Source organism: Melospiza melodia, chromosome 6 (genome assembly GCF_035770615.1).
Source record: "Melospiza melodia melodia isolate bMelMel2 chromosome 6, bMelMel2.pri, whole genome shotgun sequence".
Taxonomy (NCBI): domain Eukaryota; kingdom Metazoa; phylum Chordata; class Aves; order Passeriformes; family Passerellidae; genus Melospiza; species Melospiza melodia.
This window is the reverse complement of record NC_086199.1, coordinates 54,339,865-54,356,878: the sequence shown is the minus strand read 5'-3', so window position 1 is coordinate 54,356,878 and position 17,014 is coordinate 54,339,865. Positions and strand designations below refer to the sequence as shown.

At 40.0% G+C, this 17,014-nt stretch overlaps 1 protein-coding gene and 1 long non-coding RNA gene across 4 annotated transcripts in view; both read left to right on the top strand.

Annotated features, from left to right (window-relative positions):
* The window catches only part of LOC134419202 (golgin subfamily B member 1-like), a 34,686-nt gene extending 28,584 nt beyond the window's left edge, over positions 1-6,102 (top strand). For all 3 annotated transcript variants that reach the window (XM_063158214.1, XM_063158215.1, XM_063158213.1), the window contains exons 22-29: positions 67-218; positions 298-457; positions 1,869-2,021; positions 2,495-2,662; positions 3,533-3,630; positions 3,990-4,124; positions 4,735-4,849; positions 5,307-6,102. In XM_063158214.1, the coding sequence (XP_063014284.1) occupies positions 67-218; positions 298-457; positions 1,869-2,021; positions 2,495-2,662; positions 3,533-3,630; positions 3,990-4,124; positions 4,735-4,849; positions 5,307-5,465 (1,140 nt within the window). In that variant the 3' untranslated portion in view covers positions 5,466-6,102. The remainder of the gene's footprint in view (positions 1-66; positions 219-297; positions 458-1,868; positions 2,022-2,494; positions 2,663-3,532; positions 3,631-3,989; positions 4,125-4,734; positions 4,850-5,306) is intronic.
* Positions 6,103-7,754: 1,652 nt separating this feature from the next.
* On the top strand, positions 7,755-13,967 carry LOC134419803 (uncharacterized). Its single transcript, XR_010028170.1, has 3 exons — positions 7,755-8,348; positions 9,131-9,259; positions 13,583-13,967. It is a non-coding gene; the product is annotated as an uncharacterized LOC134419803 (long non-coding RNA).
* Positions 13,968-17,014: the final 3,047 nt, after the last annotated feature.

Below are 17,014 nucleotides of genomic sequence, written 5' to 3'. Positions count from 1 at the left end.
AGTTCTAATCAAACTTCACCCATGTAGTTTTCATTCCAGTTCACTAATGATGTTTATTAAACCTAGGCTAAAGAAGGAGCCAGCCTTGCAGCTGTTGAAATATCCAAACTGAAGACCAAGGTTGATGATCTGGAGAAGGCTTTGCATCAGACAAAAGCCTTCCAGGCAGAAACAGAGAGAGAGATCACATCGTACCAGAATGAGCTGGCTGGACTAAGGTATAACAGTGCAGCTTTATACTCTTCATTGATTTGTATAGAATATAGAATTATTTAACATCTGGTGTTTTATGTTCAGAATGGAAAAGAACCTGCTCCTCTCTGAGTCCCAGGCACTGAGGAATCAGTGTCAGATCACGGTGGCTGAGAAGGACCGGCAGATTGCAGAGCTCCAGAGGCTGCAGCAGGACATGACTGGGAAGAAGGCACTCCCTGCTGGCAGCACTTACCCAGTCAAGGTAACAAAATGGAATGTAGCAGGAGTGTAAAGTAGAAGGTAGCAGCTTATTGTCTGAAATCTGCAGCCTGCTTCTCCAAAGAGCAGTCTGTAGTAATTCTGTAAATTATTGTCTTAAATTGGTTAAATCCAGAATATAAAAGGAAGAAGTTGAAAAAAATTAAATGGGTTTATTTCTTTCAGGTTTATTATGGCTATAACCCATTTTCAGGGACAGGCTTTTTAAGAGGATTAAAGAGTTGGTGGTTTACATGGACAGCAGGTTTCACAGTTTGTATAGTTGATGCAGAGAGATTAATGAAGTTAATGAAGTTCATCCTTCAGAGCCTAAATCCATGTTACTGCAGATTGGACTAGGACTAACTGGGGGAGAAAGGGGAATGGAAGTGAGTTGGTGGTTTACATGGACAGCAGGTTTCACAGTTTGTATAGTTGATGCAGAGAGATTAATGAAGTTAATGAAGTTCATCCTTCAGAGCCTAAATCCATGTTACTGCAGATTGGACTAGGACTAACTGGGGGAGAAAGGGGAATGGAAGTGTTCCTGTCCTTTCCCTGAAGCAGCTGGAGCTGGCTTCTGCCAGGAACAAAATCCTGGGTTTAGAAAGGCAGCAGCTGACACCCAGGCTGGCAAATGCTGTTTTGTAGACTGTCATGAAGGATTCAAGCAAAGTGCTATTTTAGAATAGTATTCTTATTTACCTTTTCTGTGCCAAATGAAGGAAGCAGTATTCATTTTAATTTCATTAAAACCAGCATTTTAGTTGAAGTTTGTATGCTGTTCATTTTCTGTGATTCCAATAATGAGTAAGAGCTATTGGCCAGTAATGTCTGTGGGTAGTGGAGTATTTTATGTGGTAAAAACCTTTTATTTCATGATTGCATGGGTGAATAGATTCCATATAGCATTAGAGATGGCACATATCCCTCCTTTATTAGAGATTAATATCAAAATGTTGAGCTGCCAGAGATAAAGAAGGCCAAAGCTGAAAATTGGTAATAACATTTTTTCTTTTCAAAACGAATTCTTTTGGCTTTAACTTAATATTTACAAAACAGTTGTTTTACAAGTCATGAATACAAGAATTTATTAGCTTGAAAATAATTTTTGAAAGGTGTTCTATATTAATATTTTGCTATTTTTCCCCTTTTATTTTTGTGCTTCACATTATTTGCAAAATAAAAATTAGATTGGGTTGCCTTTTTGTGGTAAATTTTTTTCAATGCAAATATTAACACTATATATATGTATAAAAAAATCTTGTATTTAAAAGGTCTTTCAAATGTGGTATTAAGTTGTGAGAAGAAAATCATGTGAAAAGGGAATTCTGTAGGGTATATTTAGTGTTGGGGCTGTGGATTATTTAGAGAACTCCTGCACCATTTACCCTGAATATCCTGATATTTTTAAGGCTTTGGAAACTGCCTCCCTTGTTGGAAGTGCAGATGGAGCAGAGGAAATCAAACATGTCCTGGCTGAGAGGAACCAGCTGCAGGCTGAGCTGCAGCGCTGCCTCCAGGAGATGCAGCAGAAGGACCTGCACTTCCAGCAGATGAATTCCAAGGTAGCTCAGAACAGCAGCCCTGATCCTGAAAAGCTCATGTGAATCTGGGCTGGCCTCATGTTGGAATATTGCTCAAGTGGTGGCATCTTGCATGATTGAATGGTATTTTACTTTGAAACATAGATAATTAAATGTCAGGGTTTTTTCTACCAGGCTTTCCTGACTTGGTGTTTTTCTGAGAGGTTTGTTTGACTCTCTGAACTTCTACTCACAGTCAAATATTTTTCTTTAGAGACAGAAACAGGTGTCTCTCTTAGCTGGAACAAGATTTCAGCTTCTGCTTTAGGTGTACTGATGGCAGGGGAAATCACTGCTCAGCTTTCATTATTTCCTCTGCCCATAAAACATCTTAAATCCCAACTGAAATACGAGCTTGCCAAAAAGTGGATGCAATTTTGAAACAGCAGGTCTCAAATCTGCAGGGATTTCCTGGGAGAGCTAATTTTAATGACTTGGATGTGAATTTCTCTCAGGTTGTGCAGTCAGCAGAAGAGAATGCTGTCCTGTCTGCCCAGCTGAAGACTCTTTCCCAGACTCTGAGGGACAACCAGCTCCATTACACTGATCTGCAAAATCGTTACGTGAGGCTGGAGAGGGAATATCAGGCAATGCAAGTGACAACTTTCCAAGGCGCAGTCCAGGTAAACAGATACATGGAAAGGTTCTTTGGTTTCTTTCTTCTGTGCTTACACTTTTCTGGTTTTCTTGCTAAAAATGAAATAGTGCTTTTTGTTGCAGTGACCCAGTACTTTTCTGGCCCATGACTGAAGATAACTGTCCTTGTTGTTGTTAAGCTGCTCTAATTTGACTTTTCATTTAAGGAAACTGTTTTATGTCTTTTTTGGTTTGAAACATCTTTTTTGAGTTGGTCTGCATCTGGTAGAGATAACTGGATGATCACTGCTCAGTGGATCAGGAAATTTAGTGATAATTTCACATCAGTTGTAGATGACTTTACAATGCTTGAGTAATATTTTCAGAAGTGAGATCTACATCACCAGCTCAGCATTTCAGTACCCTTTGCCAACACCTCATACCCATCTGTAAGATTATTATTTGGGGTTGGACCTTGATGATTTTTAAGATCCCTTCCAACCCAGTCCTTTATGATTCATCATTATTCCTTTATTCTTAAAAAGCTTTCCTGTACTGCCTTAGTTATTCATTAACAATTTTTAAGAGAACACCCTGAAATAGCGTATGAATACATACAGAAAACAACCGTTGCTCTCCATAAATGGAAATAAAAACAGTTCTTGTTTGAAATCCAAACAAAAACTGTAAATTAAGAATAAATTAATAACTGTCTTGCTTCTGGAGTTGTTCATGTGTAGATGCATTTCTTTTCCCCTCAGACGTTGTTGAGAGATGGAAATGAAAACATTAAGTGGCACAAATAATTATCTGTTCCACTGTTTTGTGGTGCTTATGGCTTCTGTAATTGAAATAAAGACTTGGCAAGTAGAAAAATGGTCACTTGTTTGGTTTTTTTTCCCCTTAATATTTTCTAGGATGAAACCAGAGCAGAAGTTCCCCCTGGAGCACCACGGGAGAGATCTGGGATTATTGTGGAGACAGACAATATGGAGCTAAATGAGCTCAGGAAAAGGTCAGGACTCAGAGCATGTATTAGCAATATTATTTTCCTGACAGCTGTGTTGTGAGTGTGAAAGTAATGCTTTTCTATCCCTCTGAGGCATTTGTGTGAAGATGGAGAAGGAGTGGATTTACAGTGGATTACATGAATCATAAGCCATATTCTTGAATTGTTATCATCTGGTAATACTTGTGGTTTGTATCTGTACATAAAAATACTGATTATTGGTGGCTTTATCGCAATATTTAAGCTGAAGCATCTCACTATAATTAAGTCTGTCACTAAAAGGAAGATCTCCCAATTAAAAAAAGAACAAGTAAATAATTCTTTAAGTCTATGAAACATTGATTTCAGATTTTATTTTGTCCCAGGCTTGCAGAGTCTGAGCAGCAGTATGAGTCAGTGCAGCAGAGTCTCTCCCAGCTCACAGAAACACTGGCAGAGGAGAGGAGGAGGAGAGAAGCTGCAGAAGAGGCTCTTGGACTCTCTGAGGAGAGAAGTAACAGGTAAAACACAGACTATTTGTTTGCCTTTTATTTTTGGTGAGATTAGTGAGAGGTTTTCCTGTGGGTCTTTGATTTTTTTGAGATTCTACTTCTAATAATAATAAACAAACCTGTGTGTGAGCCCACAGTGCCTGAAGTAGTGAAAATCGGTGTGTTAAAAAACTAAGTTAATCACTAGATCAAGAAAGCGTTATAGGCTTTGGGATTTTTTTTTTCTTTATTTAATTTCATCTGTTAGTACTCGGTGCTATTTCTTTTTTCCCAGGTTAGGAAAACAATTTCCATATAACAGCTTTAGCAGAGCCACTGGTTAGATTGAAAATATCATTATGCACCTGCATAAATAAAGGGTCCCTCACCACCATCACCTGAAAATCACTGTTCAGTCAGCTGGTGAGGGTGGAGATTAATTTTGAATAAATGAAGCACCTTGAGAGTAGATTGTAAATAGACTGAAAAAGACCTGGCAGCATAAAGTGAGTCAGCATTTTGTGGGCACCTTACCTTAGTCATTTTAAGTATGCAAAATAATGGCTTTTGTGTCAATTCAGTACTTAAAAGAGGAGATAATTTAGCAGTGCATGTCTCTGTGCCTTGAATTTTTTTCTAGATTTGAAGTAGGCAGTTACAGGTCTGTCCCCAGTGACTACACTGTCCAGATGGAAGATGAGGAGGAGAGGGAAGCCTTAATTATCAATCCCAGTGAACATGTTGTTGTGAGAAAGGTAAGGGAATGAAAGCCTTTAAAAACCCTCAGCTCCTTAAAGGTAATGGGAAAACATCCTTCATTTCTTTCTGTGGGGGCTGTGAGTCCAAGACCAGCAGCTGTGTTAACCATGCCAGAAAACACACTGCATATGTCCAGGTTAAAAATGTATGTAATCTTATTTATACTACATGTGTGGCCATTAAATAAACTGTGTCTGCATTTCATTATGCATGCCCAAAATGCAATATGCATGTTGGTGTGTGGAGTTGCATAATACACAGCTTGGATTTATCTTTTCCTCTCATTAGTGCTGGGTTTGGGGCCTTTCAATCATTTATGCTTTGGTATTTGGCATTGGTTGTGTTTGGGGTCGGTTGCTGTGTCAGAGACAAAAGGTTTGTAGTGCCTCAGAAATCCAGAAATCTGGTTTGTGTTCCTGATTCTTCCTCTGGTGACTTCTGTCTCTTCCCCAGATGAAAGGAGGAGCCCTTTCCTTGCGCCGCTGGCTCCGGGGGCGAAGCCTCTACTGCTCCAAGCTGCTGACGGCGCGAGCCAAGTCCCGCTATTTATTCCTCACCTACCTGGTCACACTACACCTCCTTGTTGTCCTGTGCCTCACTGGTGTGCTCTGAACGCCCTGCCCTCCCTGGGAGGCTCCTTTCCCTGTGGGCAGTGCCAGCCCCGAGGCTCCTCACATGCTGCTCTCTGCTGTGCACTGGACACAGTCCTACAAATCCCTGGGACACTGCACCCAACCTCGAGCTTCTCCAGTGAAACTCCTGCATATCACACTTGCTCCAAAGTTGACTTGAATTGCTCTTTTACAGTGGGATATTATATTTGTAAGGAGAAAATATTCCCCTCTGCCCTATAAGGAAACTGCTGCATACAAGTTATTTAATATCGTTTGTGGGTACATAATGGTGGATTACTACTGAATGGGTTGTAAATGATATCTTTTCTATACAAATTTTATTTTAAGAGTTAAACTATAAATTCTAAAGGAATATCAAACTATTACTGTATATTGGCTTCTTGATTATAACAAGAAGTTTTATGGAGTGCAATAAAGGAAGAACTACTGTATTTTTGATTTTCTTTGGTTGGTTAGGTGGTTTTTCTTTTTTTTTGGCTGAAAATAAAAGAATTAAGAAGGTTCTTTCCCATTAAGTTTGTAAAGAAATCAAGATGCACAGATCTGTGTGTGGTAATGAGGTAAGCCGATAATTAAAGATTCAGTAAAAATTCACAGTTGAGGTGACATAAATATTTCCAACTTCTTATATTCTTTTTGTAATTTTTTAGTTTTTATAACTTGTGGAGGGTTCACTATTTTTTAAATTTACTTGCACTTTTCTTGGTGGAGCTTAGTTACTGCATGTCTTGGAGGCAGAATGTTACTCAGCTGCAGAACACATGAAATTCAAGCTTCTAAAGACAAAACCTTACATATTTTACATGTTTCAGCTTCATGGTACAAACCAATAAATTCAGCTAAGAATCTTGTGGGAAAAGGAAAACCCAGTGAAAATGGAAAAGGAAGGATTCCATTGGTTTTACTGATGAGCAGAGCCAAGGTTGACTTGGAGATATTTTAGTGAAGTGATTTATCTGCTAAAGAGGTAGTTACTGCTGCAGGTAAATACTGTAAACTACCTTCTTTTGATGGTCTTTAAAATTTCTTAGTCTGGTAAAGGTGTGGATTTTTATATAAATCAAATATACTGTGCTATAATTGATTTTTTAAAAATAGTGATGGTTCATCTCCTTTGAGTGGCTGATTCAGTCCCTGTGTTCAGCCCTGGTGTCACCCAAATACTGAGACAACTCATGAACACCAGCTGCAGTGGGAACATGAGGATTGATGATCCCTTCCCAGCCTGAAAATGGGTGTTAGCAGAATGGTAATGAGCTTTTCTTAGCTAATTATGTTATATTGAAGCAGAATGTTTTCCAAAGGCAACAGTGGCCCTTCAGTCCTTCCAGTCTTACCCATCCAGTGTGAGGGGTTTTTGACCTGGGGGAGAGAAGACAACCCTCTGTCCTGAGCTCAGTGAGTGGGAAGGATCCAGAGGTGTTTGAAATTCTGTCCTGCTTTCTTCAGGCCTTTGTGCTGTCACTGTGATAAGCACAAACTGGGAAAAAAAGTCAAAGGGCTTGACAAATGTGGATATCCTGTGAACTCCATTCCAGAGGCTGATAAAAATGTACTGGGAGGTGAGCTCATGTCATTTAGGGAGCAGCTTTTCCTGGGTAAGTATTGCCCTGAGACTCTGCTCCTGCTGCTACAGTTCATGATTTAAATGCTTGGCTTCGCTTGGTCTGAGATCAAGCAAATTGAGAAAATTTGTTTAAAATTCTCTACCTTCAAATTCCAGTGTCTCAGGTGATGCAATTCCTGATGTATTTGAGACCTGAATTTCCCGCTGGTTTGTGATGTTGGAGCCAGAGTCTGGGTGCAGTGCTGTAATGTTGGATACTGCTGGTAAATAATGGGTTTATTGCAGTCCAAAGGGTTTTTAGAGAAAATAATTAATGGCAATGTGAATGAATGTTCAAACCCACCAGCTATAGAACTAAGGGATAAACATTCCCACAGATGATTCCCACATTAAAGCTCTTTCCAAATTTGTGTGATAAAATCAATTTCTGCCTTGTTGGGGACAAGAACTTTGCTGGACAAGTGCTGCTTTTCATTCCTTTCCCATTTCTGAAGTAACTTTCCTTACAGAGTGAAGTTGCCAAAGAAGGGAAAATAAAATCTTTCTCTTCTATCAACTGCCTGAAGAGGTCCTAAAAATTGCCCAGGGATCCATAGTGGGGCCTGCCCTTGGGGAGGGTTTTGCCATGAATTTCAGGGACACCAGGACTGGGAGGTGTTGGCCAGCTCCTGAAGCTGAGGTGTTGCTGTGCCAGCTGCCTCCTGTTCTTTTTCCCAGAACAGGCACTTTGCTAAAGTGTTTGCCACTTACTAATATGGAATAGGTCCTGCAGTGAGCTCTCTGCACTAGAGTGGCTGCCACTCAAAAACACATGGCAAATGCTTCCCCAAAGCTCTTGCTGGGGGTTATTTTTAGTTGGTTGTTTGAGATTGATGATCACCCTCAAAAAAGAAAAGAACAAACAAAAAACCCCAGCAAATTTCAACGTTCCATGAGGGAAAACTGCAGTCTTTGAAGTAACAGATGTTTTTGGTGGTTTATTTACTATTAACTATTAATGTTACAGCTGGTATGTGCATACAATTAATTAATTTTAAGCAAAGGAACTTTCTAGAAGATAATTTCCCCTTGGGAGAGGTGGGATTTATGCCTAGGTCCCAGTAGAGCTGAGTGTGTGTCCTGTGGCTGAGCTTGCCTATGGGTCACAAGGCCAATTAACAGGATCACAGGACCCTGGGGGCTGCAGCAGGAGATTTCCCCTCTGGAAGAAACAAAAGGCTGCCAATATCCTGATTAATTTGCTTTGTGAAATCCTATTCAAGTGGGAATTGATGTGGACGCTTCACATGCATGGTAAGATCCATTGACTTTGCTGGTTAGGTTTATTCTTTCCCAAAAATGTTGTGTTTTAATGATATGAATGTGTTTTAGGGAAGAAAAGCTCCCCCTGTTGGAATGTATTCATATCATGAGTCAGATTTTGATTTTTCTGGGCTGTCAAAACTCTCCCCTGAAGTTCTGTGGGATGAATAACATTTTACCTCATATGTTGTGATGTTATTTGGGGCAATCACGACAGACTTCCTAATGCAAATGTGATAAACTTAGTAAAATCAGTATTTCATAAGTGATTTTCCTTTTAGATGATCTCTCTCCCCTTTATATTAATGAGTTTTTCAAAACCATTTGACTTACACCAAGGGGGAACCTCACTGTTAAAAGGCAAAACAGTGGAATTGCTTAGACAGAGAGAGACACCAAATAAGTGAATCTAGAGAAATAGCATCTTTTCCACCTCTAATTCCTTCCCTTTTTTCCTTTGTGCAATGCCAGAGGACCTGTTCCTTGTGGAGAACCATGAGTTTGCTGATGCTCACCTTGCCTGGGCTCCTTGCACAAGCAGCACTTTTTAAATTTTTGCAGCTGCCTTGGTCTTTCTGTAGGGTTTCTGGAAGGAATTATTACAAAGTGGTTACCCAGAAATTCATATTTTAGTTCCTTACATGTTTTGGGGGGGCATTCTGTGAGGGCAGGAGCAGGAACATTATTTCACAGGAAGTTTTAGGTTCAAAATGGTATTTTGTCCCTGATGTTCCTGACAAACTGCACTAATATTAGAATAATGTCCTTTGCAGGGTGTTATGGTTGGAATGGGTCAAAAATACAGCAATGTAGGGGATGAAGCACAGAGTAAAAGAGGCATCCTGACACTGGAACATCCCACTGAGTGTGGAATCATCATTAACTGGGATGAAGTGGGAAAGGTGGGTGTTTTATTTGTTTTTATATTTACACATACTTGGCAGTCATGAAGTTCCTACTGAGGCAAAACATTTGACAGTGATAGAAGCTGAAGTTTAAAAAAAAAATACAGCTTGCAATTCATCAGAGGTGAATTGGAGAAATATTAAATTCCTGAAATTGGGAACAAAGCCTGAGGGTTATTTTCTCTCATTAGAACTGACCTACATGAGCAAGAGGATGGGTTGTGCCCACATCTCACATTCCCTGTGACATTCTCTGTCACTTCCAGAGGAAAGGACAGTCTGGGGTTTCCTATCCCTATTCTGATCCTTTGAGAGGGGTATTTTTATTTATTTTTTTTAAAGCTTGCTTTTCTGTTGCTAAAAGTTAACATTTCATGTCTGGGTAGTCAGAAGGCATCTTTATCCCATTCAGCACCACTTCCTTGGCACTGTGCAATGAGCTCTGGGGGAAATGCCAGTTCCAGGGCCATGCAACAAGGTGTGCTCGTGGGAAAAGCTGCTAATATTTAATATCTTAAATATTCCAAATGTCTTGATCTCTTTGGAAAGTATCTGGCTCTGCATGTGGAAAAGACTGGACTGTTTTTGGGGGAAGCTCCACAGGGAAATGCTCCTGGTACTGTTCTCCTGAAGAAAATGCTGCTGAAAGGGAGATCCAGGGCTGGGTTGCTCTGCTTGCTAGGATGAGGTGCAGTTATAACCCAGGTATCTGAATTCAGTTACTGTGCCATATCCAAGCTGGATATGGACCCAAGCTGTTCCAAATGAACAGACCAAAGCGCCTCCAGGAGCACTAGGAGTTCCCCAGTTGATGTTTGGAAATAATTTGCCCACTCACTCCACTAGATGGGAGCACAGTACTTGGATTTCATTCTCTCCCTGCTTGCTGCAAGCACACTTTTCTAACTACATCCCGTTATGTTTTTCTTCCTCAGAATTTTCCTGCTGTCTGCATTCAGCAAGAAATAACATTTTCCTGTAGGAAAAAAAATGAAAATCAAATTGTAGGCCCATATTTTATGTTCCCTCATCTGCATCTGGCAATTGTCCTGTGCACAGCACACACCAGTGCCTGTTCCTTCTCTGGGAATTCTGGATGCAAGAGCAGCCCATCTGAAATTGCTTAGAAGAAGGAATTAAGGAAGGTTAAAAAGGTGCAATGTGCTTTCCTGTAGTGTGACTATTTTTAGGGTGGAGGTCTCAGGTAGTGCTGTAACTCAAACAATGGTCAGGTACTAAATGGGCTCTTGCAGCTCAAGCTTTCTTTCTTTTTGTCTCTTGGATGGAGGAATTACTTGTGGAAGTGGCTCCCTAGCCCAGACTGGTAGGGAAGGGACAAGAAACAGAGTTATTAACTATTGTGATAACTCCAAATATGAAAAAAAGGGTGATTTGGATCCTTGTGTGATTTTGATTCAAGCCACAAATTTCTTCCCAGCGCTTGGAAATCCTACTCCTGAAAGCACCAGGGTGTGGATGAAACAAGAGAATTCCTGGGTAATGTGCCAAAAACAGGACAAAAGCGCAGCAGTGCAGTGCCCAACCATCCACAGGGTACAAAAGGGAGGTCCCCAAAGGCTGAGGCTGGGTGTGTGAGGGGGAGCAGCAGTGGGAACGGTGCAGTGTGGGAATCAGAAAAATAGAAACTTCCACAGACATTGAAGTGTTTAATTTGCAGCCTTGGGAGAAACTTAGATTGATGTAAAAATACAATACACAAACATTAAGCAGAAAAATCATAAACATATGCTTCTATGGTTGTAAGAATATGCTTTAAGTAAGAAAGAAAGTGTATTGATAAGATGATGAAGGGTTTATAATGTAGGGGTGTGGTTGTTTAGAATAAGCTAAGAGTTAAGAAGTGATAACAGAAGTGTATGTGTGCATGTGAGACAGAGCCTATTAGACAAAAGTATCCACAGTGCAGCAAAGGAAGTAAAGGTGACAGGTTAGAAAAACAAAATCAACCCTGTAACAACTGTCTATTAGGTTAGAAAGTTATATATTGCCTTATAACCAAGAAACTTGTGACTACCCTTGAGCTATAGCCATTGGCTTATTCCTTTAAAGTCTCGCAGCCTCTAAGGCTGATTTATCTGAACAATAAATTGTTCTTAACCTGAAAAGATCCCATCCCTTCATTGCAAATGACTGCAATGATAGTGTGGGATGCGCAGGGGGCTGTGGGAATGGAGGGGGAGCACAGGCAGCCATGGAATGGAGCATTCCTACTCTCCTGTGCTTCAATTCACAATATCCCAGCTGGAAAAGAGCACAGGCCATGGTCCATCCCTGGGCATTTGTTGCCAGGAGCTGACAGTGGATGGCAGGGAAGGTGTGGGGACCCAGTTTACTGGTGACAATGTAAATGTTTAATAGAAATGCTGGGATCATTTGGGATGTTTCTCCTCAGTATTTTCTCTTTGCCAGTGTGCTTGCTGCTCACATTTCATTCTCACGACCTATAAAATCAACACTGGATTGTTTTGGTTCTTGTAGAGTATTGCTATCCATTAACACTGGTTATCCTTAGGTCAGGTTTAATGGGCTGTGCAGGGCCTGAGTGTGCCTGGTTTTGAGGGTAAACCTGGGAAGTGCCTCAGTTTTAGGCAGTCTCCTGCTTTATGGCTTCAGGTCTGTTCCTCACTCCTGAAACCACCTGCACTTTGGGAGTTATGTAAGCACAGAGGTTTCCTTCTCTTCCCTTATTTATTTCCTGCCTGAAATAGCAGGAATTTTTTTCTTACATCTGATTTATCGATATGTATTTTTTAACTTTCACATAATTGCTTTCTGGTTTATTCAACTTCTTCCTACATTTGTATTCCTAACCTTCAAATGAAGGATGGCCTGGCATCCCAAAGCCCTGTTCTGGAAACATTTGATTTTTTTTTTTCCTTAGAAGATTGATATAGAGCTGAATTGTTTCAAACAGCTGGTGATTTTAATGAATAACTCCAGCTCTGAACAGATGTTGATATTGTAGGTGCTTCAAATTTAGAGAAGATCTCTTTTCCATTTAAGTTCATTTTGGGGAATAATAATACTTGTATCTAGGATATAATACTTGTTTTTAGAATATTCTTCAAATAAGTTTACCCTTAAAACTATCCTGATGTTTTGTGTTGGGTCAGAAAAAAAATGAGCTCAAAAGAGAATAAACACCCAACCAACCCATTGAATTTGGTTCAATTTGGTGATGTGAGTTTGGCAGATTTAATTTTGCATGCTTTCTGTATATTTTAATATGTCTGTAAAAAGATGAATAAAATTTTTAAAAAGAAATTATTTTATGTTATAAAATATATTCCATGTATCAAAATATATTAATATTTCATATAATTTAATATATTACTTACTGAAAGTAATATAATAAAAAATAAATTACTCAGGCTGTATTTGAAAAACTTATGGCTTTGGGCCAAAAGTCCACATGGTAAATTTAGCCAGGGATAGCAGTAAGTGTGATTTAAATACAGAATACAGGTATAGAATCACCTGGGAAAAAGGAGATGTGGCTCTGCTCTTCAATTGGTGCCCACTTTTGGTGTATATTTAATTGGAAGATTATGCATCCATCTAGCAACAGTGTAAATAAATTAATTAAGTTGTGAGCTTGGAAGCAGGAGTGGCTGGGAGGGAATACAGCTGGGGATAAAATCCAGCAGCAGACCCTCAGAGCAGCCCAGTTCCCAACAAAGAGGAGGAAGAGCTCCTACAGGAGACGTGTCTGGGGCTGCTTCTCTGTCATTACTCTGCAGTGATAAATCTGGGTTTCAAGATGGTTTAAAGGCTTGTTGTTTATTACTGATGGCATTAAATTCATTACAGTAATTATGAATTATTGGTAATTTATGTGTTCTTTATCTGAAAGCATACTTTTCATTAAAAGTTAACTTTATTGGTGAAGGCATTAACTTCTGAAATTCAGTATTGGAGTTTGTGTGTGTGTTTTTGTATATGTAAAAGCCTTGCATTGCTGCAGCCTTGCCATCAGTGTAAAAGAATTTATCCTAGGGTGTCATCTCCAATTAATATTGTCTGGGTTAATGGAAAGGTATCCACTGGCTTGGGTGATTTTCCTTTTAAATGAAATCCCAAAGAAAGCATGACATGGTGTTCACAGAAGAACCACAGTTCAGGAGGGGATCCAGGAGCAGTAACTGTCAGCATTCACTTAAAAAAACCCCAAAACTGACTGTCCCTTCAGTTTGTGTTAAGTGTAGATCCTAAAGTTTTTCCAACTCTTCTTTCCAAATCCTTTTGGAGATGTTCCATGTGCCAGCAATATGTGTCTAAAATCCAACTATTTGTGTGCAGGCTTGGTATCAGAAATGCCTTGTTCATTTTGAGTGGAAAACATGGACTTCATGTTATGTGACATTGGATTGGGAAAATGAAACAGCAACTCTGCCTCCTCCTCCTCTCTTGAAAAGGGCATGGAGCTTCCTGATGGACAGGGGAAGGAATTCACCATTGGCAATGGATGGTGCTGATGCCCAGGAGTATTTTGCCTGTATAATCACCTTGCTGAGCTTCCAGAGGAGGTGAGTGGAAGGTGCTGTCCTTGCTCTCCTAGCCTCACACAGCTTTTTCCTGGAGTTTTCTCAGGGAGACAGCTTGGACTAGTGAGCCTTCCTCTCCTTTTAACAGCAGGAAAAAGGAGGGGATGAAGAGAGAAATAATGTGTTGAAACTTCTTTCCACTCAGGGCTGGAATGCACAGGTATCCATGAAACCACTCTAAATGGTATTGTGGGATGTGATATTGATTTCCATGAGGATTTCTGTGGGAAAAATGTCCTCTCTGGAGGACCCACCATGTGTATCCTGGGATTTGGGATCATGTGCAGAAGGAGAGGACAGTTTGCCTCCAAGTACAATGAAGATTAAGGTGATTTTTAAATATTTTTATTTCTGCCAGTTCCTTCTTGAGGTGATTTTTCCTTATTCAAATGGTCTCTTAATGACAAAAGCTGCAAAATCTGTCAAAAAGGGGTTTTTCAAAGTTCTTCTTTAGCTACCTAAAAGTGAGAGAGATTGATCTTACCTTCACTCCCACTTTTGAACAGCAGTCAGCTCAAACTCCCAGTATCCATGTCTTTCAAGCAAATGGAAATCATATTTTCCTCAGCCTCTGAGTGCATTTTATTATTCTGATTTCAGTTTGTATGACTGCTCAGGTTTTTAATAAATCACCTTATATGTAGGAATAGCACTATGAGCTGGCCTTATCACCTGCCTGAGCATCATTAGTTGCATTTCAATCTTGACTTCTTGTAGGTGTGATGGTCAAGAGCACCAACCCTGGTCCTCAGGTCTCTGCAACCAAGTTACATTTGCAGTCCCCACAGGATGAAAGCAACATTCCATTCAATTTGCCAAGAATTTACTTTGCTCTTGTTTCAGTATTAATGGCGAAGGATGTTCTTTAGGTTTTCAAATTTTAATTTTTGTTTTATGCAAACTATTTTGTTACTTCCATGGTTGCTTCTTTTAAATTTGGTAATGAATTTCCATTTATTCTCGGAATTGCTTTAACAAGGAAAAATTGTCATCATCATTTGAATGTTATTCTTTCTAAATGGGAGAAAAATCTATCCAATACAAGAAGAAACAGGCATTCCCACTCACACATTTTTTTTCTAAGGGGAAACACGTTCTTTTCTTAGGAGTAAATTGTAGAGGAAAGCATGCATCCACATGAAGGTTACCTTACATATAGACCAGCCCAGGTGCAATGGCTTCTGGGGATGCAATTTATTACATCCACTGAGATTTTAAATGGGAGTTTTGGAAGTGATTGCTGAGCCTTCAGCCTCCTCTAACTCTGCAATTCAATTCTGCATTTCCCATCAGGGATGTTTTCCTGGTAAGTGCTACCAGATCTGAGGGAGACACTTGTCATCAGTTATGTCAAAGGTCTTGGTGTTCACTCACAAAATACAGAAGGCAATTTGAAGGTTTCTTCTGGGGAGGTTTCCCTCCATTTTTGCTTCCAAGTTAGATGTTCCGTCTGTGGTGAAATTTTCTTGGAGTTGATGAACTCTCTATTAGAGCTTTGCTGACATTTAAGAATCTCTAGATACAAGAAAATATGTTTTTAAAAAAGGAGCAGTGTTTTCGAGACACAAAATGAAAATGTAAAATCCTGAAACTAATCATTAACCATTCATTAAAATGGTTGTTGGTCATGTTAATTGGGGCTTCAAAGAAGCAATGACATTGGCTTTACCTCATGTGTACAGAATAGGGAGGAAAGAGAAAAATATATAGTGGTGAGAGCAAATCACCTTGGTGGAAAACTTCTTGAGGTCACTGAGGACACCATGCTTGGGATAAACTGACCCCTTTTTCATTCTGGCAAACTTTTAATGAAAGAGGAAAAAGGCCTGGTGATCTTTTGCTGCAGAGGTTAATAATAGATGATCCTGATGAGCATTTCATGTAAAAAGCAGAGCCTGCAGATCTCATTACCTGGGCCTCCCGATTGTGCATTCCCATCCAACTAGAGGAGTGGAAAATACACCTGAGACAATTAAAAAAGGTTATAGTGGGCAACATTCACATTTCTGATTCCACTCCCAGTGCTCTTCCCTTCTTAATAGGGATGGAAGAGGCCCCTGAGGTCATCCAGGCTGCCTGCCCTCACTGCAGGCTGAGACACGGGGCTGGCTGCACTGCAGGGCAAGGTGAGAGCAAGATCTGGCTCCCACTTGATTGATTAGCAGTTGCTGTAACTCTGAAATGCTGAAATTCTGTTTTGCCTGCATCCATTTTCAGTAAAGCTCTTGATTTCTCTGCAAATCTACAGCCAGAAAGTCTGGGCAGGGTGCTGAACCTTGTCTAGAGTGTGACAGTGTGGCTGAGTCTCCATCACACTGACCAGTGTGCAAAACACAGAGTAGTGAAAATCACCCAAATTCCACATCCCTCTGTGCTGGTTTAACAGGACATTCCAGAAAACAACACTCCTGGCACGAAGGCCAGAACTGTAACGTGGTGACAACAAGCAGTGAAAGGTGCAAGCTTTGAGGTGAATTAAATTTGTGAAGGTGGGAGCTGAGCCCAGCGACATGAGGAGCTGCTGTGGAGGAGAATGAGATTAACGGGGTAAAATATCTCCTGTTTAAGGTTGGCCTCAGGCAAGAATGAGTTTGTCAGTGTAATATGTTGTTGAATTTTAATATGGAAATGTCTCCTGGCATGTATTTCAAATACACTACAAACAGTGATATTGATCTAACCTTCAATTAATGGGAGAGGTCCTCTGTGAAAATCGGATCTGGGTTTGAATGGCAAATAGCTTTAATATTCTGAGGACAGTGGATCATTTGCACAGCTCAGTAAGACACTATAAATCACCAGGATTAGGGCTTTTTTTTTTTATTATCATTTTAATGCAGGCTTGCTTTCCCTGGAGCAAGGGAGCAGGAGTGTGGTAAATCATTAAAAAATCATGGAGACAGTGTCAGTAGGTATGGACAACAAATAATCTACTTATGTTAAAAGGAATTATTTGAAATTCATTCATTCCTGCTCTCTGCTACCATGTTTTTTGATATCTGCTCTCTTTTGGGATAGAATGAGCACTCTCCCTTTTGCTTTTACACAATCTCTGGGTGCCTTTCCACTTTTGGTCCTCACAGAGCATCCATCCTAAAGGCCATTTTTTAGAGCAGTCTGAGACAGAACCAAAGCTGATTATTCCTTGAATTGGGAGTAGCAAGATTATTCCTCATGGCTTCTTCCA